Source organism: Grampus griseus (assembly GCF_964374135.1).
Source record: "Grampus griseus genome assembly, chromosome: 16".
Lineage (NCBI taxonomy): Eukaryota > Metazoa > Chordata > Mammalia > Artiodactyla > Delphinidae > Grampus > Grampus griseus.
In genome coordinates, this window is record NC_139010.1 from 5,143,819 (window position 1) to 5,167,351 (window position 23,533).

A 23,533-nucleotide genomic window follows, 5' to 3' on the forward strand; every position below is an offset into this window, starting at 1 on the left:
GTGCTGAGTGAGCGCGCCAGACACTCGGTGAAAATTCGGCTGTCCTTGACCGTGTGCCCCAGAAGTGCGGGAGCAGGGCGGCTAGCTCTCCTGGCGCAGAGGCTCTATATCCAGTGGCTCCGAATCGCTCCCCCCAGAGCCCTGGGAAGGCAGTTAGGCTGAGGGCCAGGGAACCTAGCTTTAGGGACAGCGGAGTGAATCGCTGGCCGTACCCTCCGCAGATAAAAGCAAATCCTCCTTTTATTCTCCCCCAGAGTGCAGCTGCTTACGTGTTCCCCCGACCTCTCCATTCTCGCATTACACAGCCTCCCGGTGTAATAGTGTCATACTGTGATTTATAATAAAATATGTATTTGGTCTTCATCTCGGTTCCTGGCACAGAGCTCCTAAACCTCTAGGAATTTCCTAAGTGATGAGAGTGATAAAGTATCTTTCATGATGAGGTGATTGTTGGAAAGCCTCAGGTAACCGAAGGATGGACTGGTTGCCAGGGGAACGACCGTGTGAGTAGGGGCTGTAGCTGTCAATCCCCCACTCGGCCCTCCTCCCAGCCTCTGGGGAGGAGAGATGGGCTGGCACTTCAATCAATCACCGATGACCAACGACTTACTCAATCACGCCTGTGTAATGAAGCCTCCATAAAACCCCGAAAGGATGGGGTCCTGAGAGCTTCCGGGCTGGGAACACGCGGAGATGCGGGGCGAGGGCATTGAAGCTCTGTGCCCTTCCCCAGACCTTGCCCCCTGCATCTCCTCCGTCTGGTCGTTCCTAGTTACATCCTTTTATAATAAACTGGTGATCTAGTAAGTAAAGTGTTTCTGAGTTCTGGGAAAGTAATCAAACCCAAGGAGGAGGTGTGGGAACATCCTATCTCTGGGCACTCGGCGGGAAGCACAGGTGATAACCTGGAGTTGCGATTGGCTGAAGGGGAGACAGACCTGCAGGCTGAGCCCGTAACCTGCGGGATCTGACACTCTTTGCAGATAGAAAGTGTCCGAGCTGAGTTGAATTGTAGGACAGCCGGCTGGCACCGGAGAATTGCTTGGTGTGGGGAAAGAACCCACACGTTGAAACTGGCGTCAGACTCATAAAGAGAAACGTCTTTTCGAGCGCTGTGTCCTGTGACTGTCCACATAAACCCCTTCCACCCCTCCCACCCCTCAACTGCATCAGGACGCGCCCTCCGGGTCCTGCGGTCCCCAGCTGGCTGCCTCTGCGCAGGGCTGGAGTGGGAGTCCTGACAGCACCTCCTGCTTGCGGGCAGGGGCGGGGCGCTACGCCTCACTGCTGTGCTGCCACGTCACCCAGGCTGAAGGGGGCCTTGCTTTGACACTTCGGAAGTTGCTCTGGTTCCCTAGGCAGCTGCACGTTTGAAACGTTAATGGAGGGGAGATGGAGAAAGTCACTCGACGGACAGGCAGCCTCACCTGAACAGGAAGAATGTGAGTCAAGATGCTGCCAGGAGAGGACGGACTGTCCCTCCCCATCAGCCCGCTTACGGACGGTTTGGCTGGAAATCAGGGTTTCTCCTTCCTCTGTCTTGCTTGAGTATCTGAAAGGCAGCCCAGTGCTAGGAGCAACGGCTTTGGGTCCAGAGAAACCTTGGTCGGAGCCTTAGCTCCATCCATCAGCTTCTAGCTGTGTGACTTTGAGCCTCGGTCCCCTCTTCTGTAAAATGAGGAAAATGCTAGCACCCCCCTGGTAGGTTGTGAGAAACCAACAAAATTAGACACGTTATTTGGTGTCGGCATTCAGTGAACGCTGTCTGCCGTCATCACCGTAGCTACTGACCCAGGTCATGAGCGTCAGAGAGCTGTACCGGGGCAAGAGAGGGGAGGCCACAATGCCAGGGGGCAGCCGGGTCCAGGCAGCCTGCATTTTACCCTGTGGCACGAGAAGCACCCTCTTCTGGCCTTAGGGGAGGGTCTTTGTGGGGTAGATGTTAGTTCTCTGGGTGGGTCCTATCCTGATACCTGTCCTGCATCCTCAGTAAGGGGCTGAGGACCCAGGTGGGATCAGACCTTCAGAGGGGCGTGGCTTCTGGTCCCTCTGTGTGCTTGGCACCTGGCCCAAGCTGGGAGTATGGCACTGCATATGCCCAATACGCCTCCATCCAGCGCACAGGCCTCTGAAGTAGCAGACGTTGAACAGTTCATCCGTCACATGTGAAAGGAGACCAGAAGAGATCAATTCAGTTGCCAGGTATGGCAGGCTGAGTAAAGGCCCCCAAGGATGTGCACGTCCCAACCTCCAGAATTTGTGACCATGGCACCTTACATGGCAAAATGGACTTTGCAGGTGTAATTAGATTAAGGATCTTGAGGGGAGGAGCTTATCCTTAATTGCTCAGCTGGTTTAAGGTCATCACAGGGGCCCTTGTAAGAGGGAGACAGGAAGGCCACAGTCAGAGACAGGAGGACAGAAGTGAGAGGCTGAGTGATGCAAGGAAGGGGCCACCAGCCAAGGGATGTGGGTAACCTCTAGAAGACGGAAAAGACAAGAAAAAAGGTCTCTCGGGGTTTCCCTGGTGGTCCAGTGTGTAAGACTCCACACTTCCAATGCAGGGGTGCCTGGGTTCAATCCCTGGTCGGGGACCTAGGATCCTGCATGCAAGCCACAACTAGGAAGCCCACCTGCGGCAACAAAGATCCCACGTGCCGCAGCTGAGACCCGGTGGAGCCAAAATAAATAAATATTTTAAAAATAAATGAATAAATAAAGCCAAGGGCATGTTTTTTTAAAAAAAAAAAAAAAGAAAGAAAGAAAAGGGGTCCCTCTCTAGAGCCTCCAGAAGGAAGCTGACAGCTTGACTTTGGCCTGTAAGACTCACTTCGGACTTCTGGCCTCCAGGGCTATAAAAGAATAAACCAGTGTTGCTTAGGTCCCTGAGTTTATCGTAATTCTTGATAGCAGCAACAAGAAGCCAATATACCGTGAGAACCCACAACACGAGGGGCTGAATAAGTCTGCGGAGTCAAGGGAGGGTAGAGCCCCTCGGAGTATCAGTCCTGGGTGGGGACTGTCAGGGACCATGGAGGCTTCATAGACAGCATGTCTCCATATAGAGGTTCTGGGGGTTGGAGGTGGCTTCAGTGCACAGAACAGCGCACTAGATTAGCATCTGGAGACCCCCATTCAAAGCCACCTCTCGTTACTGTCTCAGTGGCCGGAAACACAGTGAGCCAGTGGGGACAGGAGAGGATCCTCTGAGCTGTTTTGCCTACGGGGACTCCCCCCGAATCTGGGTCACATCCACTGAAGAGAGAGGCTGCCTGCATCACCCCTGGAGCCTAGTTCTCCTGCCAAAACCCCTTTCTGCTTCTGGGGGACCCTCAGTCTACCATGGAAGGGGCCTGCCACCTGGCAAATATTCATCTGATCGCTCTCTAGGTAGACGTCTACCCGAGGCCCACCCTGCTCCGCTGGACCCCTAGCATCAGTCCTTCACACCTGTGTGACACATCCTTTACAACCTGGACCCTTGGATGGGGGCAGGCTGGGAAGGGGGATCCTGTAGGGCTGGGGTCTCATGCGCCCTGTGTGGGTCGTGTCCTCACCCCCTCCAGAGCCTCCACGTGCCTGTCTCACCCACCTTCTCCTGTTCCCAGGTGTCGTCCCTGTGGGTGGGATAGTACCCTCCCATGCAGTCTCCAGCTTTGTCACTTCATCTGCTTCAGTAGTAAGGGCACCCGAGGCCCCCTGCCGTGTCGCTGCACCTCGGTTTAGGCTGACCACCAGGGCAGTCGTATTTATCTTGGTCGCTGGCCTCTTGGCGAAGGGCTTTTCCAGCACGTCAGCGGGGCTTTTGCAGCCGTTTGTGGTAGCAGGTGGATCAGGAAAGGGGAAGCAGGCCTAGGTGGAACCCTCTGGTCTTCCGGAAGAGGGAGGGCATCGGAGGTTCTGTCAGGTAGGACTAAACTGGGGCAGGATCCGTGCCAGCGGTTAACTAGAAACAGTTAATACCCAGAAGTCGTGAAAAGAGCTTTGATCCGCAGGGCAGGGTTGGACTGCCAGTGCCCAGGACCAGATGGGGCTTCATACCCTAGAAATGGCGGGTCCAGAGTGGCCACATGGCCGTTTTAATTAAGCCCAGCGTGTAAGAGGATTGAGACGTGACTAGCTCGGGGCAGCTAGTCAGACAAAATCTAGAACAGAATCCATCCACTGACTGGATCTCTGCGGAGCACATTCTAGGTGTGAGGCCCGTGCTGCCTGTGCAGAGGTGCACAGGACAAGCTTGCAGGGTGGCCGACGGGACAGGGGAGCAGACGCATTTCCCCTGGGCTGCTCATCTCAAGGAGAGTGAGACACGCCCTGGAAGGAGTGCCAAGGGCACGTTCCATTTGGGCAGGGAAGCAAAGCGTCAAGAGGAGGTGGCATCTGGTGGCCATCTCTAGATGCTTGGTGCCTCATGTCTGCACTTCTGCTGGGTAATCCTGACGTCAGAGAACAAAGACCAAGTTTAAAAGGAGGCAACTTGGGACTTGCCTGGTGGCGCAGGGGTTAAGAATCCGCCTGCCAACGCAGGGGACACGGGTTCGAGCCCTGGTCTGGGAAGATCCCACATGCCGCGGAGCAACTAAGCCCGTGCGCCACAACTACTGAGCCTGCGCTCTAGAGCCCGCAAGCCACAACTACTGAACCCACGTGCTGCAACTACTGAAGCCCGCGTGCCTAGAGCCCGTGCTCCACAACAAGAGAAGCCACCGCAGTGAGAAGCCCACTCACTGCAACGAAGAGCAGACCCCACTTGCCACAACTAGAGAAAGCCTGTGCGCAGCAACGAAGACCCAACGCAGCCACAGATTAATTAATTAATTTTCTAAAATAAATAAAAGGAGACAATTTAGGGGCTTCTCCACAGAGTCTGTTTCAAACATGAGAATTATCTCTGAAAGGTCCTAGTTGGGTAATTTAGATAATTCATGTCTTGGTCTGTTTGGGCTGCGATAAGCAAATCCCACAAAACAACAGAGGTTTATTTCTCACAGTTCTGAAAGCTGGACATCCAAGATCCGGCTGCCGGCCAACTTAGTTCCTGCTGAGGCTGTCTTCGGGCCTTTGCGGACAGCCACCTTCTCACTGTGTCCTCACGTGGCCTTTCCTCAGTGCAGTGGGAGGAGAGGGGGAAAGCGCTCTCCCATGTCTTTTCTTTAAGGGCACTGATCCCATCATGGGGCCTCCACCTATGTGACCTAATTGCCTCCCAAAGGTCCCATCTCCTAATACCATCATACTGCAGGTTAAGGCTTCAACATATGGATTTGGGGAGGACACATTCAGTCCGTAACAACCCATATATGATGGGTTGAACGACTGAGAGGATTTCGGGAAAGCTTGGGCTATATTTCTAAGCATAATAGTAAGAACTCGTATGAGGTAGGGGTTGTTATTCCCACCTTACAGGGGAGGACCCTATAGAACAAAGAGATGAAGCATCTTCCCAAGATGCACAGCTAATGAATGACAGCGCCAAGATTTGACTGTACTGGCCCAGAGTTCTCTTGCTTAATGCAGTATGAGGCCCTCTAACACCATCCAGAATGGGAGGGAGAAGGGAGAAAGCTACCCCATGTACCTAGAAGCTACTCTTTCGGGATGCAGGCAAAGATGTGATGCTAGGCCAGGAAGCAGGTGGTTTGGCCCACTTGGAAATACATTTTTAAGCTGTCTGTCTAAACTTAGAGACTCCGCAGCAATGTAGTTCTAACCTTAGAGGAATAAAAAGGCATAAAATACAATGTTTGATTCAAGTTAAAATCCATTCAGTCATTTTAAAAAATTTATCTTCGGTCTGGATACTTCCTTTCTTTCCAAGAGGATAGTATAACCAGCATCCACAGAGACAGAGCAATCCATTCTCATTTCTCAGACGGCAGGCTCTTCTCTCGGACCAGAAAGACACAATTTTCAGTGTCCCCTGCTGGCCCCAAGGTAGCCCTGTGGAAAAGAGGAAGAGCATGTTTCAAAACACTGAAGCCAAATACGGTATGCTGTGAACCCATAACACGTTGCCAATAAGTGAACCACTTGTCCCTTGAGAAATGGTTTCCACCTTCGCCGCCCAAACCCTGACTCCTTTGCCACTAGAATAACCAGGTCCAGTTTCCACAGTGCTGTCACCTGGGCAAGGAGAGGTGTCTCGTGGCCACATCACACAGGAAGGAACTGGGGTCAAGAAAGGGTCAAGTGTGTGCTTGTCGGGACATCCCTCGACGGCGACCGGACCTCACATGGGTGTCCGGGCTCTTCCCGGAGACCAGGAGACCGGGCACAGGTCTCTGTGCAGGCGAGCACCCTGCTGGGCCGGGGCCAGACGGCGTCAAGAGAAAGCAGAGGGCATGTCTGGTGGGCCTGGAGCCGTGTCTACTGAGCTGTGAGATCATTCCCCTTTCAGATGGGCGTTTGCCTAAGGTCCCTGGAGGCCTTCAAAGATCACTCTGTTCTGGGCTCCTTGCCAAGGTCCTGGGTCTACTTGCCAAGCAGGAAGCAGGTCCACAGGCCCTGGGGTGGGACGGGCCGCGGGGAGGCCAGGGCTGGCGGGGACAGAGCCCCGCTGGCTCCAGTTCCCCGGGTGAAGGGAAGGGGACTCTCACTAATGCAGCCTCTCGCCGGAAAAGGTGGTCGCCGTGGCGATGGATCTGCAGGGACCTGTCTTAGCTTAGCATCCGCTTCTAGTGGAGCAATTGCTTTGCTTTGTATTCAGCCAGTGAGCAGTTTTTGAGCCCCTGCTTTGTGCCAGTGCCTGGCTAGAAAGACAAAGACAAAAAACAAAGTCCCCGCCGTGAAGGATTGTATAGGTTCCTGGGAATCGGTCCCTCCGTGGGGAGGGAAGGGGTGCAGCCTCAGTGGGCCCTCTGCTCTGGGTGACTGTGGTGGGGAGGGAGGTGCCCCTCTTTTCTGGGCACTGATGATGGGCCTGAGGGATGCCGGCCTCTCCGGCTCCTGCTGGGCACGGTTATCAGGGACAGGCTGAGCTGCCCGAGGACCTGGACCCCTCTAAGGACGGGTGCAAAGATCTGTGCTACCCAGGGACTTCCCTGGTGGTCCAGTGGTTGAGAATCTGCCTCCCAGTGCAGGGGACGGGGGTTCGATCCCTGGTCAGGGAACTAAGATCCCACACGCCACGGGGCAACTGAGCCCATTCGCTGCAACTAAGACCGAACGCAGCCAAATAATATTAAAAATAAAAATTAGGGCTTCCCTGGTGGCACAGTAGTTGAGAGTCTGCCTGCCGATGCAGGGGACGCGGGTTCGTGCCCCGGTCCAAGAAGATCCCACATGCCGCAGAGCGGCTGGGCCCGTGAGCCGTGGCCGCTGAGCCTGCGCGTCCGGAGCCTGTGCTCCGCAACAGGAGAGGCCACAGCAGTGAGAGGCCCGCGTACCGCAAAAAAAAAAAAAAATTAAAATTAAAAGAAGATCTGTGCTGCCCAGAACAGCAGCCACTGGCCAAACGTGGTGGCTGAAAACTTTAAATAAAATTTAAATCCAGTCCCTCAGTTACATTAGCCACCTTCAAGTGCTCAGAGCCACCCATGCTGGTGGCAGCTGGATTAGAGCAGACACAGAACACGCTGCTGTTCCTGTAAGGTCGACTGGATATTCTTCCTGCGTGGATAATTGCAGTAGAAAGTGGTCCACGCCGGGTGCCCGTGGAGGGAGGGGCCTACACCAGCTGAGGTGGGGGGCATGGGGAAGCCAGTGGAAGAAGGAAGAGCTTCTCCGGAAGCCGCCTTTCTGCTGAGCCACACCTGAGGCTCCCAGCTGTCTCCCAGCAGGACAGAGCCCAGACCTCACCTTGACCTCACCTTGAACGTTGGTGACCCTGGTCTGAGGCCCCTTCCTTCTCCCGGTGTCTCCTCATCCACTCCGTGGCTATGTTTGTACCATCCAGCGGATCGCAAACTGCATCAGAAACCCCTGGAGAACTTGTTAAAAGACAGATTCCTGGGTTTCACCCCCAGTTTCTGATCAGTAAGACAGGGGTGAGGCTGGAGAATTTGCGTTTCTAACAAATTCCTGGATGATGCTGATGCTGTCAGTCTGAGAACCACACTTGGAAAACCATGGATATGGTCCAAAGAATCACATTCATTGATTCAGTCATTCAACCAATATTTGTTTCATGCTGCCATGGGCACGGTGCTCTTTCTGTATGTGAGCAACCAGGCAAGGTCCCTGTTCTGGGGAGCCTACGTTTTCGGGAGGAGAGACAGACAGGAAGCAAACCTGTGTTGGGTGGTGATGAACATTATGAAGAATAAAGCAGGGCAAAGGAAGAGGCCCCGCTGACAGATCAAATCTGAGCAGAGACCTAATGGAATATTACTCAGCCATGAAAAGGAACAAAATGGGGTCATTTGTAGAGATGTCGATGGACCTAGAGTCTGTCATACAGCGTGAGGTAAGTCAGAAAGAGAAAAACAAATATTGTATATTAACGCATATATGTGGAATCTGGAAAAATGGTACAGATGAACCTATTTGCAGGGCAGGAATAGAAATGCAGACATAGTGAACGGACATGTGGACACAGCCGGGGGAAGGGGAGGGTGGGACGAATTGGGAGATTAGGTTTGACATAAATACACTACCATGTGTAAAACAGATAGCTAGTGGGAAGCTGCTGTATAGCTCAGGGAGCTCAGCTTGGTGCTCTGTGATGACCCAGACGGGTGGGATGCGGGGCGGGAGGGAGGGAAGTCCCTGAGGGAGGGGATATATGTATACATACAGCCGATTCACTTCATTGTACAGCAGAAACAACATTGTAAAGCTATTATACTCTAATTTTTTAAAAAAAGAAAAGAACGTGGAGAGCAGGTATGACCCAGCCTTTCTGGCCCCATTTTTGCTCTGCCCTCAGCTTTTTACTCTGAAACATGAGTTGTGTTAAAAAATCAAGGGCACCAGTCTATTCAATAGCAAGATTTTGAAGACAAATTCGATGGTGTGTGTGTATGTGTTTCATTCAAAAGAAGCCTGAGGCTGACAACTGGGCAGGGTAAGGAGTCCCTAGCACTAAGGAGGAGGCCACCATCATCCCCTTCCACGTGATGTCTTGGGACCCCCAGTCCATATGGCTCAGGCTCACTTCCAGTTCCTTTCCCCGCCCATCCCGCTCAGGCCAAAAGGCGCCTGTGCAGGGGTGGGGTGGGCAGAGCGTGGCCTGGGACCTGGGGTTCCCTCACATAGGCGTCTGAGTTCCTACTGATGGGGGGGCACAACTGCTACAGTGGGGAGGGGGCCAGACCCAGTCAAGGCTCTACTTGCCTTCTTGTCCTGGGTCCTGTCAGCCTGAACCAATTAGCTGAATGCTCCTTTCTTCTATCCAGCTTTTGGGGTCCAGACAGAAGAGTGTTGGTCAACCAACACTTTATCAACGATAGCTGGATAAATAAACACATGCGATAGAGTCCGGGAGTCAATAGCGGTCCCTTCGTAAGTGAGGACGGTTCCTGGGTTCTACCCTCTTATAAACACAAGCCTTCATGATGAAGTGCAGACCAAGTGCCTTTAACACCTAATTTTCCTTTTCAACCTGTGATATCTTTTAGGCCCAACTGTCTCAGGCCTTAAATGGAGTTTCCGATAAGGCAAAAGAAGCCAAGGAGTTTCTAGTTCAGCTGAAGAACATTCTGCAGCAGATCCAGGTGAGCATAGCTCCGGCGGGGAGGGGAGTCCCTGCAGGAGGTACGTGAAGCTTAGCGGAGGAGAGGAAAGGTCCCGTGGCAGGCGCTTTTCAGTGCTGCACATGAGGCCTAATTGTCCCACTGCACGCCTCAGATGCTGCGGACATCACACGCTCAATCCACTGACACCCCTGTGACGTCTGATAGGAAAGGGATTTTGCATGAACTCAGAGAGAATCCTAGAACAAGAACTGGGCAGAAATAATGCAGCACTCTGCGTGGCCACGTAGCCCTAGGCGGTATCTGTATACGGTGCTTTTGTACCAACGCATCAAAATATAAAAGCATCATTTACTAAACAGATGTATTTACTGAGCACCCATGCTGTGTCACACGCAAGCCCGACGCAGATCAGGAAGGCACAGCCTCTGTCCCCAGGAGCTCTGTCTGTCGGGGAGACAGCGTATAAATAAATGCACGCGTGGGGGAACTTTCCCACAGATCATGAACCGTAGAGCATTCCGGTGTCTGGATGGGAAAAAGGACTGAGGGCACTGAATTCCTAAGCAGCCAATAAAAACCATGCTTCCTAATAAGTGAAAGCACAGAATTCCGCTGCCAGGCGTTTCCTGTCCTGGTTCTGATGTTTCAGGGACACCGGAGGTATCCGTTTGGTGGGGCAGCTGTAACCATCGATTGAGTGGCTTCAACAACAGTAACTTATTTTCTCATAGTTCTGGAGGCTGGAAGTCCAAGATCAAGGTGTCAGCAGGGATGGCTCCTCCCAGGGCCTCTCTCCTTGGTGTACAGATGGCCATCTTCTCCCTGTGTCCTCACACCGTCCTCCCTCTGTGTGTGTCTGTGTCCTGATCTCCTCTTGTAAGGACGCCAGTCAGACTGGATCAGGGCCCAGCCTGATGACCTCATTTAACTTACTTCTTTCAAGGCCCTGTCTCCAAACACAGCCCCATTCTGAGGTCCTGGGGGTTAGGACTTCAAATAGGCACTTGGGGCAGGGGTGGGAGAGAACACCACCAGCCCATGACACGGGGTCTGAATCCAGGCTGACCTGAGTGATGTTGAAAGTTTTTTTTTTTTTTCTTTTTTAAACTGAGAGAGTCAGATCCTACAGCAAGAACAGTGGGTTTTGTTTGTTTTACTGTTTTCTGATTAGAGAAAGCAAAAGTATGTTATAGAAATTTTGAAAAGTAGAGAGTAACAGACAGAAGTAAGAAAAGTTCACCAATATCTCAGCCCCTGAGGTGACGCCCTCGCCGTTTTGACACGTTGCCCCACTGCTTTACACACACACACGCACGTGCAGTGTGCGGTTACGCTGCACACGCTTGCAGCTGCTCTTCTTCTTCGGTCTCTCCCACGAGCTTTTCCCGTGGCATTGAAAACCCTCACAAACCCTCATGGTTTGGATGACTGAATATTCCCTCCATCCTATAGATGTGCTGAGACTCACACGTGCACTGTTTCCAGTTCAGTAACGGGACAGCTCACCCCGGGACGAGCTTGCTGGTGTGCCCCTGTGTCTCTCGTGCTGGCCACGTTTCCGAGTGTCTTCTCCCTAAAGCTCTGTGCATCCCACAGGAGAACGGCCTGGACCACGAGGCCTGCCTGGTGGCTCAGTGTGACGCGCTGGTTGATGCTCTAACCCGGCAGAAAGCCAAGCTGCTTACCAAGATTACCAAAGAGAGGGAGAACAAGCTGAAGGTGGGTCCCCGGGCGGCCGATGCCCTCGGTCCCATCATGGCCTCCGAGCCGAGCTCGGGGGAGCACGCAGTGTAGGCTCTGGGTCAGTGTTAGTTGAGTGAACAAACGAATGAATGAGTGAATGAACGAACGAATGAATGAACGAATGAAGGAATGAACAAACGAATGAATGAATGAATGAACGAATGAACGAATGAATGAATGAACGAGCGAATGAATAAATGAATGAACGAACGAATGAATGAATGAACGAACGAATGAATGAATGAATGGGGAGAGGAAGGGCTGAGCAAGTTGGCCTGGGACCTACTTACACTCGTGTCACTTTCCCTGAAGCAATCAGCACCCCTGCTCTCCCTCCAAAGCTGGAGGGAGATGCCTGAATCCTGCTGTTTTCAGTCAGAAGGCCACTCTCTCCCATCTTCTCCCGGCCCCTGTCTTCTGTCGAAGGGACACTGCCTGTTCTCATCTTGCAGAGCAGAGGTGGCCACGGCGGGTGACAAGGCTCCGGCTCTCCCCCTTCTTCGGGCTTTCTGATGTCTGGTGCTCGCAGTGGTCAGCAGGGACACCACAGCCAGTGGCCACCGCGGCAGGGGGAGGCTTCCCCCCACTCGGCACCGGGTCCCCGGCCCAGGCAGGTGCCCCGTGAACACCCTGCCTTGACAGAAACTACTCGCCTCATTGTCTGGGCTCGACCTATTCTACAGACGTCTCCCAACTGAATCAGGAAATGTTACTTTCAAGGAAAGAAGGAGTGTGTGTTGGGGATGAGCCATGGTTTACACGCAAAGCAGCCGAGCCCCTTGAGTTTCCACCCAACGCGTGAGACTGGGGCACCGGTCACTAGGAGGGTTTCAGGGGGTGCACGTTCTCTGCTTCTCCAGCCAGAGTTCAGGAAGGTTGCTCTGTGGGGTGTGGCGACCCTGCTTGTTGGGAAGCGGGTCCATTTACCGCCCACGTAACGAGGGCACGTGGAGCTCAGGAACACAGCAGCAGCAGGAGAGGGTGCAAGGCAGCCGGGACCCATGCCGCTTGCCGCTGCAGCCGGGCTGCTGTTCCTCAATGAGACAGTTACTAGGGATACTTCTCGTGGCAGATGGTTTGGGACCAGATCAATCACTGCACGCTGAAGCTGCGCCAGTCCACAGGGCTGATGGAGTACTGCCTGGAGGTGATCAAGGAGAACGACCCGTCCGGGTTTCTGCAGGTGAGCGGGCTGGGCATTGTTCCTCCAAATCCACTGCCATGCCCCAGACTAGCCGAGGTTCTAGGAAGGTCCCTCCCAGCAGCTTGGAGTTGAGCAGAATCTCCTGTGCTCAGCGATTCCAGAAGACCTAGGTTCTCTTCTTAGCTCTGCGTCTCACTAGCTGTGACCCTGGCTCTGTGTCATCCTTAAATGAGGAGATCAAACATCATAATCCCTAGGGCTGAAATGCCGTGCTTTCGTGCCTCGACTTGAAACCCCAGTTCAACATTTTCCCCACAGATGAGAAAAGACAGTCTTTGCCAATCAAGCTGGAAAGATTGCACAGGACGAAGTGAGTCAGAAGAATCCACATGACCCGTTCCCTCAGGGTGCGGAGTCCTGCAGGTCTGGGCACGTGACCACTGCCTGCAAAGCCAGTGCAGCCTTGCTGGGCATCCTTCCAGCAGCCAGTCTGACTCGGGGTCACGAACACCTCTTGGGATCATGTGTGTGATTCAGACAGAAGCTCTGTCCTCCGTCTCTGGGGAACATGATGAATCTCCTGGACTGGTCCCCAGCAAGGGTGCATGGAGTCATGGCTCTACAGGGACACGTGCAAATGTCTGAATGAGCAGGACTTGCCAGCAGAGGAGAACAGAGCTGTGGGTTTGATGCAGTGAGAGTCTGGAGCAGAAGCTGCAGCACAACGTGGAGGAAACACAGTGGGAGGGAGGGAGCTACACGCTCCTGGGGATGAACGAGTTGCTTTCAGACCCTGGGACAAACCACTAGTATGTTTCAATTTGCAAAGTGCTGGATCTAGCAAAAGAGGGAGAGTGAAGACTGTTTTTGTATATTTTAAAAGTACTGGGCTTCCCTGGTGGCGCAGTGGTTGGGAGTCCGCCTGCCAATGCAGGGGACGCGGGTTCGTGCCCCAGTCCGGGAAGATCCCACATGCCGCAGAGCGGCTGGGCCCATGAGCCATGGCCGCTGAGCCTGCGCGTCCGGAGCCTGTGCTCCGCAACGAGAGAGGCCACAGCAGTGAGGGGCCCGCGTACCGCAAAAAAAAAAAAAAAAAAGTACTGGACTTCCCTAGCGGTCTGCTGGTTAGAACTCCGCGCTCCCACTGCAGGGGGCGTGGTTTTGATCCCTGGTTGGGAATGACCACGCATGACGCGCAGTGCGGCCAAAATAAATAAATAAAGTAAAAGAATTCTTTTAAAAAGTATCATTTGCTTCGCAAAAGGGTTTAGCCTGAAACAGCAAGTGCTTCTTTACGTTTAACATGACTAAGCTGTTAAAAGATGATCTCTGCCAGGGCGTGAGTGGGCGTGCTTAACCACCGCAGACCCCTGCGCCCACAAAGTCCCTGTCCCTTCCTTACCCCCTGCTACGCTATTTTCCCTTTGCACGTGGAAACCCTAAACTCTGTGCTTCCTTTAAGATCTCGGACGCCCTGATCAAGCGTGTCCAGGTGTCTCAAGAGCAGTGGGTCAAAGGTGCCCTGGAGCCGAAGGTGTCTGCAGAGTTTGAACTGACCTTGGACAGTGGGCCACTGCTGCAGGCCATCCACCAGCTGGACTTCATTCAGATGAAATGTAGGGGTGAGCCGTGGTTGGCCCAGTTCAGGTGATGCTGCTTCTGGAAGAGGCATCCACTCTGCAGCGCAGCTTAGTGCCCTCAGAAGACTTGGGACACTGGTGTGACCCAGAGTGGGAGGGAGGGACGCCTGAGTCACAGACCTGGGTTCAGATCCCAGCTCAGCGACCCTCAAGCTGGGTGACCTCTGTGGGTAGCACCCAGCCTGGGCCAAACTTTTCCCGTTTGTGAAAGAGGATCATTTGTTCATTCAGAGACACCTGTTGAGTGTCTACCACGTGCCGGGCACCATCCCAGGTGCTCAGCACACAGCCGTGAGCAAGTGTACAGACTCCCTCACTAGACAGAGCTGATAGTTAGAGAAAGAAATAGACAACACGTCGATAATTCAGTACAACAGGTAGTGTAATGTAAACTGATAGTGGCAGGTGGGACAAACAAGGTGCCTTTTGAGAAGGGGGCATTAGTAGACATGGGTGTGGGGGGGGAGGTATTTTGAGGTGAGGAGGAAAGAGATGTAAGGAAAGAACATTCCAGAAGGCCGAGGGGTGGTGAGTGCAAAGGCCCCGAGGCAGGTATAAGTGTTCTGTGTTCCAAGAAGAGCGAGAAGGTCAGAGGTGAGAGCAGACGGGAGAAGGTGGTGGGTCGTAGCGGTGAGTTCAGAGACCCACGGGGGACACGAGCTAAGGGTTAAGCAAAGTTTGCATAGCTTTCCCCAGGTTACAAAATTAGCAAGTGACGTCCCCCTGCCTCTCCAGAGACGTTAAGGGTACATTCAGGAGGGGGAATGAAGCTCTTTGGTTTTTTTAGACCCATATATCCAAGGGCTGAGTGCCACACCTACAGAATCTGTGAACTCAGGAAAATCCTTACTTCAAAATGCACGGCCATTTTTAAACCAGAGACACCCAGTCTCTTGTGCATCTCTGTGCTTTCTCCCATACTCAGTTTGCACCTCCCAATCTCACCTTAATCGAACTTACGATACACTTGACTCAAATCCCTAATTCCACGGGTTGACTGCCTGATACTGTAAGATGGCCTCTCCTTCCGGAATCTAGTTCCCTGGGCCTTTAAAACGCTTCCAGACAAAGGTCTCAGTGGGTCTTTGCACTTTGCCCTTCCCGCCCCCGAGAGCATCTTCCGGGCCCCAGGTGTGAGCTGCTTGCCGCCCTGTGCAGAGGGTCCGCAGAGGCCGGGCTGCAAGTCCTCACCAGCTGCTCATGGGGCCGAGCCAAAACCACTGGTTCTTAGTGGGCAGGTGGGCAAGGGGCAGCTCTTCCTCAGGGCTCCAGACCCAGAGGGGTGGAGGCACCTGCCAGGCCTCTCCCTGCCCCAGATCCCAGGACCCCCGTCCAGGGTTGAGAAGCACACTGAGCTGCGCCCACGAGCAGCCAGGAGGGACGCAGGGTGGCCACCTTTCCTCCTGGGGTGCGGCCGGGTCCACGCGGCCTCCCTGTGCCCTGCAGGGGTTTGTGCACTAAAGCCCACCTGTCCCCGTCACAGTGCCGCCCGTGCCCCTGCTGCAGCTGGAGAAGTGCTGCACCCGGAACAACAGCGTCACGCTGGCCTGGAGGACGCCGCCCTTCACCCACAGCACCGTGGACGGCTACATCCTGGAGCTGGACGACGGAGACGGGGGCCAGTTCCGGGTGAGGCCCTGCTGCTTGCCGGGGGGAACTTGCGTTGTCCCAGCCTCTGCACCAGCCCAGGGGGCTGCCCTTAGCTCTGATGCCACCAGCGAGGGCATCGGCCCCCAGGACGCAGAGCAAGTGGGCCCAGGCTCATGGGATGTGGGGCTTCTCTACCGAGGGCTGGGTCTGGGCAGGCAGAGGCGGCGGCCACAGAAAGTTCTGGATGGTTTTTCTGTGAAGACTGACACAGGTTGGAGGCCGAGGTAGAGCTCCGAAAAGGTGTCCCCCGCGGTACCCACTTCCCAGTCAGCCCAGCAGCGCACTGGTATCTGGTCAGCACCCTCCCACCCAGCACCCCGAAGCCTCTCCCCAGCCCCTCGAGGTTCCTTCACACCTGCCTTGCCCAGTTCAGTGATTAGTTCACCTGGCAAGGTGGGAAGACACCTGAGAAATATTTGTTGGGTTGGGGTGACCGTCTACGTTCATGTCCCAAATGATGAAATCTGTGTGGACAGTAAATATGCTTAGCGAGTCACAAGTGCGTCTTCTAGTCTCGGCCCGTGGTAGCAAACCTGGACGGCTCCCCACCCCAAGCCAGCGCCCTAACACATCTCTACCGCGAGACGGCACACAGTGAAGTTCAGGCTCCCGTCCAGTCGTTGTGCTGACAGGAACACCAGGGCGTACAAACTCGGGGTCTGCTGAGAGCTCCACCTTTCTGTCCCCAAGAGACTAAATAAAGACTCGTTCTAACAAACCAGCGCAGTCATAACAATTCTCACACTTCTTCTCCTGGGAAGTGGCACCCATTCAACGTCTCTTGCCAACGGTCAATATTCTCTTTGTTTCCCTCAACTGGATTGATGCCTATGTCTTGTCTTGTCTTATTTCAAGAATTTCAGAGTTGGGGAAATCACTGCAGTACTCCCTTGGGAATAATTGAGTCCCTGGGGATATGGGCTCTTTAGTGAGAAGCTGAGGTTGCTTTGGCCAGGAATAGTGGGTCATACACCGGGTCCAGAACCTCAGCCGTTCCAGTCGTGCAAATGAGCTAGGAACTGACAGAGCTCCCTGACTAACCAGAAACTGGGAGGAGAGCTTATGGTTTCGAAACGGGAAGAAAGAGGAGACTGTTTGAGATATTAAAAGAAGCAGCCAGGACTTCCCTGGTGGTGCAGTGGTTAAGGATCCGCCTGCCAATGGGAAGATCCCACATGCTGTGGAGCAACTAAGCCGTCTAGAGCCCGCGAGCCACACTCCTGAGCCCGCGTGCCACAACAACTGAAGTCCGCACACCTAGAGCCTGTGCCCCACAATAAGAGAAGCCACTGCAATGAGAAGCCCGCGCACCGCAACGAAGAGTAGCCCCCACTCGCCACAACTAGAGAAAGCCCGCGCGCTGCAACGAAGACCCAATGCAGCCAAAACTAAATATTAAATAAATAAATAAATCTTTAAAAAATAAAAATAAAAGAAGCAGTCCACAGGGCTGAACTGAAGATTCAAAGGCTTCTCCCCTTTGAAGCATGACCACTAACAAAAGCTCCACCCGAGGGCTAGAATTTATGAGAAACCACGTGTTATGGTGGGAAAAGCGTGGACGCTAAATGCAGACAGACCTGGATTTGAACGCTGGCTTCTAAACGGATTAACTGTGATCTTGGGCAAGTTGCCTACCTTCTCTGAGTATCCTTGTGAATAAAATAATGAAAATAATAGCAATGTCCCAGGGTTGTACGAGGATTAAGATGTCTTATACAGGGACTTTCCTGGCGGTCCAGCGGGTAAGACTCCGTGCTCCCAGTGCAGGGGTCCCGGGTTCCATCCTTAGATCCTGCACGCATGCCGCAACTAAGAAGTCCGCAGGCCGCAATGAAGATCCTGCGTGCCGCAACTAAGACCCTGCTGCAGCCAAAATAATAATAACATAAATAAATAAACATTTTTTGAAAAGATGCCTTATACAGCGCCTGGCACACAGCTACTATTATCAGTAACTTGGAAAAACAAATGAAGAGAAACACCCCAAGTAATCAAGCAGACGTTTTAGACTAAGCTGATGTAATGCCATAGGTGAGGTGTAAGGCTATGCATTTGGGGGAAGTTAATAGGACAGAGTAAGTGTGAAGTAAACGGGAAACAAAGTAAATGTTCTAGAAAAGGACCTTTGGGAGCCGATGCAGAAATGTCCCACCCTCTGGGGAGGCCAGGAAAAAAGCAGCTCCAGGAGTCCCAAAAGGAGGAGGAAGGTGGCAGCCTCAGCAGTGGGAGAAGCGGGGAAGGAGGTGGAGTGCCCGTCTTACTCCAGAAATGGCCAAATCAACTTGAACCACCTGCGCCTGGCCACGCCCTTCCTCCATCTGCTTTTTCCCATCATGTGTGATGACCCTTCCCTTTCAAATATCTTTTGTTTTATTTAGATGCTTAGCCCATGTTTTTTCTAACTTAATTTCCCACTGGAAACCAATAATCCCCTCTTACTCCAATCGAGAAGGAAGTGGGGTTTTCAGCAGCCCCACTCCCGGGCTCCGGAGTCCTGTCCGTCCGGCCTCTCCTCTGCGGAGGCAGGATGGTCTCGGGCAGCATCCCGGCTACCGCACCTCATACCTTCGCAGGAGAGGGCCCATCAGCCAATAGGAAGAGTTTGTGTCCAACTTGGACGTGGCCTGAGACTCGGCCACCACGTGTCCAAAATCTCCTTATTAATAACTCTTCGGGGATGCTAGCACTCTGATGTCACCGTGCGGCTAAGAGAAATTTTCCACATAACGGAGGCGCCTGACGAGCCGTCTGGGTCTCTTCCAGGAGGTGTACGTCGGCAAGGAGACCCTGTGCACCATTGACGGCCTTCACTTCAACAGCACCTACAATGCCAGGGTCAAGGCTTTCAACTCCTCTGGCGTCGGGCCCTACAGTAAGACCGTCGTCCTGCAGACGTCCGACGGTGAGCCCTGGGGTGTCTCGGGGGAAACAGATTCAGGCCCAACCCACACAGACGGGCAGACAGACAAGGGAAATCTGTGAGCTGCTCATGAGGGAGCGTGAGGGAGTGGCGGAAACAGGCGAGTCTGTCTCTTCCAGCCCCGCCCCTGCTCCGCTCACTTGGCTCCATGTGCCTCACCTCCCTGCCCCCCAGCCACGAAGGAAAGAGACACTCCTTCACCCCATTTGCTGGAGCTGGGAAGGGAAGCTAGGAGTTGAGAGGCACAGGGAGGCTAAACTCCCACTTCCGAGGGGCCGAGAGCGGGTAGGACGGTCCCAGAGAAGAGAAGGCACGCGGCTGCCAGGGAGGAACCTACCCCTCGAATACCCAGCGCGAGAGCTCAGATCTGAGGCGTGCCCACCGCGCTTCATCCTTTCAGGTTTCAGGCAACAAGAGCACGTCGGCTTTCTGCGGGATTTTGATCATCTGAGTCCTTAGCGTCGAGGGATGATGTAGGGGTCCCAGGACGGTGCCAGCCCTGTGTTTAGTGTCATTGTTTATCCCAGCATGTCCTCTGGGGAACACGTGACAGCCTGGACTGTCTCCCAGGGACAGGAGCAGATGATGCTTTCCCCCCCAAGATGGGTTCACCAGCTGTGTGCCCACGGGGGCCCTCGCCTGCCAGCGGGCTGTGAAGCAGAGCCTGGAGCTCTGGGGCTTTGGTGACCTCACTTCACCTCTCTGCGTCTCAAATCCCCCTCCCACGAGGTGGGGTCTGGATATCTACTCCCCCTCACTCATAACAGTGCCCGAAGCGTGCAGAAGGGGCTTAGAAACCAAGATTCCACGAAAGCATTTAGACTGGGGGCCTGACTGTCTGTGTTCCTTGGCAAGGTTGGGTTCATGGGATTGGGATATTGGATGAACACAGAGGAGGGAACGTGAGTGTGTGTGTGTGTGTGTGTGTGTGTGTGTGTGTGTGTGTGAATCGCACAGGGAAGAACATTCGACACCGGGTGCCCGCTTCTTGAGATGCCAGTGGGTCTGTGTCTCCGAGCCCAGGTCACAGGCTGCCACTCACCCTGCGCCTCTTGCCCCTTCCTTTGCAGTGGCCTGGTTCACGTTTGACCCCAACTCTGGGCACCGGGACATCATTTTATCCAACGACAACCAGACGGCCACCTGCAGCAGCTACGATGACCGGGTGGTGCTGGGCACGGCGGCCTTCTCCAAGGGCGTGCATTACTGGGAGCTGCACGTGGACCGCTACGACAACCACCCGGACCCCGCCTTCGGGGTGGCCAGGGCCAGCGTGGGCAAGGACATGATGCTGGGCAAGGACGACAAGGCCTGGGCCATGTACGTGGACAGCAACCGCAGCTGGTTCATGCACTGCAGCTCCCACACCAACAGGTGCGTGAGCGCCCGGCCTCCCTGTCGCGGGGCTTAGGGATGAGAGCCCTCCTGCTGTTCCCACGTTCCAGGGTCGGGAATGGCAGGCGGTGTTTTCGGCCACTTTGGCGTCCAGCTTCCAGGGAGAAGCGAGCGCTGGCCCGCAGCGCAGAGGCAGGATCGGACAGAGTCTAGAGCACAGCAGAGCCAGCGGGTGTGCAGGCCGCTCGGCGAGCCCCGCGCCTGGGTTCCGCCGCCCCTCCCCTCTGCTTTCCTCCACACCCGTCAGCCCAGCAGGGCTGTGAATCAGCCCGGCGGGAGGTGCGGCACCCTTGGGGCGCTCCTTGCTGGTGGCTCTGTCCCGGGCACCCCCAGCACTGCCTCACCCTGAGCCCGGCCCCGGCAGTGGTGTCACCAGGCTGGACACAGGAAACTCCCATGCTGGGGGGACAGGCCCTCTGGGGCTGCCCTGGCGAAGGAACCCACAAGTGGAGGGTTGTGACCCTCAGAGCTGCCTGCTTGCTGTGGGGTTTCCTTCCCAGTCTGCTGAGGGCCTTCTCCCCAGCGGCAGAGGCGAGGGGCCCCGAGAGGCCGACCTCCCTGCACGCCAGCGCTGGGCAAGGTCAGCTCTGGGGGCTCTCGGTGCTCTGAGCCCACCTGCAGCTCTGCAAATGGCCCCAGGGGTCCTGGTCTGGGGCAGGGACTTGCCCGAGGATCCTCGGGGCGGGGTTGGGGGGGGGTGGAGGCCGATCGGACCCTCCCACCTGCCTTTTCACTGGCAGTGACCGTCTCTCCAGAGGCAGCCCTGCGCGGGCGCTAAGGACGGCCTGCTCACAGACCGCGCAGGGGCCGAGTCTGGGCCCAGCAGCTCCGTCTCTACTTGCTTAGGCCACGCAGGCGCCCAGATACACTGGGACGGGCGTAACAAGAGAGAGCAGGTGCGGAGCTTTCTTTGTGCCCCATGCTGTGGGAAGCCCCTGGCTCCTACGGTTCCATCTGGGCCCTGGGAAAGTGCGACTGTGATCGCCATTTTGCAGATTATGAGATTGGGGCGTAAGGTTGATGCTCAAGTCACAGGACTCATTAGAGGCGGTGTCAGGGTTTAACTCAGGATGCCGGCTCCAGTTCCGGGGGGCAGGGGCGGGGCGGAACGGTCGGGGCTGGGCCGGGGGACCCCGGGGGAGGCTGCAGCTTGGGCGGGTCATTACCGCCACCTGGTGGTCAGCATCTGAACAGCACCAACAGGCCCGCTGCCAGTTTCCTTCCCCACCGGCGGGCTCCTGCCCTGGGGGGCCCGGCTCACCCTCCGGGAAACCTGCCCTCTGAAAACTCCCAGCGAGCGCTGCTCGCCGTTTCCCGTGCTCCCAGCCCACCATCAGCCTCCAGCTGACCAGCTCATTCCCAGTCAGGAAAGGACAAGGATGGTTTGGTGATCCGAGCAGAGCAGCCAGTGGCAAGGCCGGCTGACCTCAGCCCCAGCCAAGGGAGGGGACGGTCCGACGGCCTCGGCCCGCCCGCCCCGGTGCTGCCCGCCTAAGGACCGGCCCCGCCCGGTGGAGGCGAATCCCAGCCACCACGAAATGGAGCCTCGCAGCAGGTGTCAGGAGCGTCACGACGCACGCCCTGTGCCCCGCCGCGGGTCACCGTGGGATGGCCAGCGCCCTGCCCCGCCGCGGGGGCTGTGTTTTTAGGCGAGGGTACCCACAGCATCCTTTCGGGGATCCTCCCGTCCTCACCTACGTGCCGGGCTCCTCTTCCCAGGACGGAAGGCGGCGTGTGCAAGGGGGCCACCGTGGGCGTGCTACTGGACCTGAACGAGCACACCCTGACCTTCTTCATCAACGGGCAGCAGCAGGGCCCTACGGCCTTCAGCCACGTGGACGGGGTCTTCATGCCGGCCCTCAGCCTCAACCGCAACGTGCAGGTACCGCGCACCCTCCAGGCCAGGGCCCGTCTGCTGCCCCCGGCCCCGGCCCCGCTGCCCGTGGGCCTCCAAAGTGCGCTGGGCAAAGGGGGCTCTAAAGAAGCCGCCCGCGGTGCCGTCCAGGCAGGGAACTTACCCACCGGCCCACCTGGGCATCCCCTGGAGACGCTCCTCTCCGGCGTGATGTTTTCTTGCTTGTCCGCTTGAAAGGAGCAGAGGCTCTAGGTGGCGGCTTCGGGGCGGGGTGTGGAGGGGGCGGGTGACAGGCAGGGTGGAGAGGGCCAGGGAGGGTGAAGGAGGGAGGCAAGTCCTGCTTCCATGTTCTGGGAGAGAGGAAGGTCGGTGCCCTTGCCCGGCGTGGGCCCCGATGGCCCGGGGTGTGCTGGGCCTCCACGTGGCTTTCCCCCGAGAGGAGAGACCGAACTGAGGCGGGACCTCTCCTAAGGGTTCCCTCTCACCCTCCCTGTCCCTCTGGCTCCTGCGTGAAGCAGGCAGCCCCTCAGGGCCAGGCCCAGTCCTGGGGGCTGCGGGGGTACCGCCGGCCCAGGAGGCCCGACACACCCAGAGGCAAAATGGGAGCCCGGTGAGGGGGTGAGGGAAGCTTGGAGAGCAGTGTGGAGCAGGGTGCCAGCCTTTGTTCCCGGCACACTGCTCCTCCCCCCGGGAGGTATATGGGGTGGGGGGCAGGCCTGCTTCGCGGTGCCCACTGACCCTGAATACTGTCACCTACTGATTGATTTGTACCTCCAGTCCTTGCAAAAGGGCTTTGAGGCAGCCTGAAATATGGGCTGTTCTTCCACAGCGTTCATAGAACAGATGTAGGAGAGGAAAGAGGGCCATGGAAAGAAAGCAGAAACGCATGTAAACCCGGAGCCCCAGTCCCCCGACTGTAAGAGAGCATCAGCCTTGCTGGGGCTCCCGGCAGCGGGGGCGGCGTGAAAGAGGCAACGACCAGCTCCTGGGGCAGACTCCCGGGCCCGATGTCAGTGAGGACGAGCCTGATAAACAGCTGACTCCACAGCACAGAGGAGGCGGGCTGCCGCCCGTGGGGATCCCGGGGCAGAGGGCGGCACAGCTGCTGAGCTGTCTGAGCTCAGGGTTCACGGGTGGCAGCTCCCGCCCTCGCTCACCGCATCTTCTTTTCCAGGTCACCCTGCACACGGGATTGGAAGTGCCAACCAACCTGGCGCGGCCAAAGCTGCCGGGCAACTAGCCTCCCAGGCCCTGCTCTGCACGGCTGCCCCTCACTGCACTCACATAACCCTGAGGGCAGCACAGCCACATCCTGGGTGCAGCCCAGCAGCCACGGAGCATCTCAGAGACCCGCTTTCTTTGGGGGACGGAGGCCCCAGTCAGTGGTGAACACGGGAGTGTGTTTCCCCTCGTTCCACCGGCCGTTACAAATACGAAGAGGGACCTTTCTCAAGGGAGCAAGGAGTGTTCGGGTTTCATTTTGTTTCCTGCCCTCCGATTTAGAAGCTTGTCTTTTTGGGGGGCAAGAGGAGAGCAGGCTCTGAGACG

General features: G+C 55.7%; 1 protein-coding gene across 2 annotated transcripts in view; it reads left to right on the plus strand.

Moving 5' to 3' along the window:
• The window catches only part of TRIM67 (tripartite motif containing 67), a gene marked incomplete at both ends in the record, with an annotated part of 45,948 nt that extends 22,723 nt beyond the window's left edge, over nucleotides 1-23,225 (plus strand). Inside the window, 9 exons of one of the 2 annotated variants that reach the window (XM_082674247.1) lie at nucleotides 9,558-9,653; nucleotides 11,232-11,354; nucleotides 12,451-12,561; nucleotides 13,985-14,144; nucleotides 15,646-15,791; nucleotides 18,579-18,717; nucleotides 19,806-20,109; nucleotides 21,850-22,012; nucleotides 23,160-23,225. In XM_082674247.1, the coding sequence (XP_082530373.1) occupies nucleotides 9,558-9,653; nucleotides 11,232-11,354; nucleotides 12,451-12,561; nucleotides 13,985-14,144; nucleotides 15,646-15,791; nucleotides 18,579-18,717; nucleotides 19,806-20,109; nucleotides 21,850-22,012; nucleotides 23,160-23,225 (1,308 nt within the window). The remainder of the gene's footprint in view (nucleotides 1-9,557; nucleotides 9,654-11,231; nucleotides 11,355-12,450; nucleotides 12,562-13,984; nucleotides 14,145-15,645; nucleotides 15,792-18,578; nucleotides 18,718-19,805; nucleotides 20,110-21,849; nucleotides 22,013-23,159) is intronic. The other variant, XM_082674248.1, reaches the window with a different exon arrangement.
• Nucleotides 23,226-23,533: the final 308 nt, after the last annotated feature.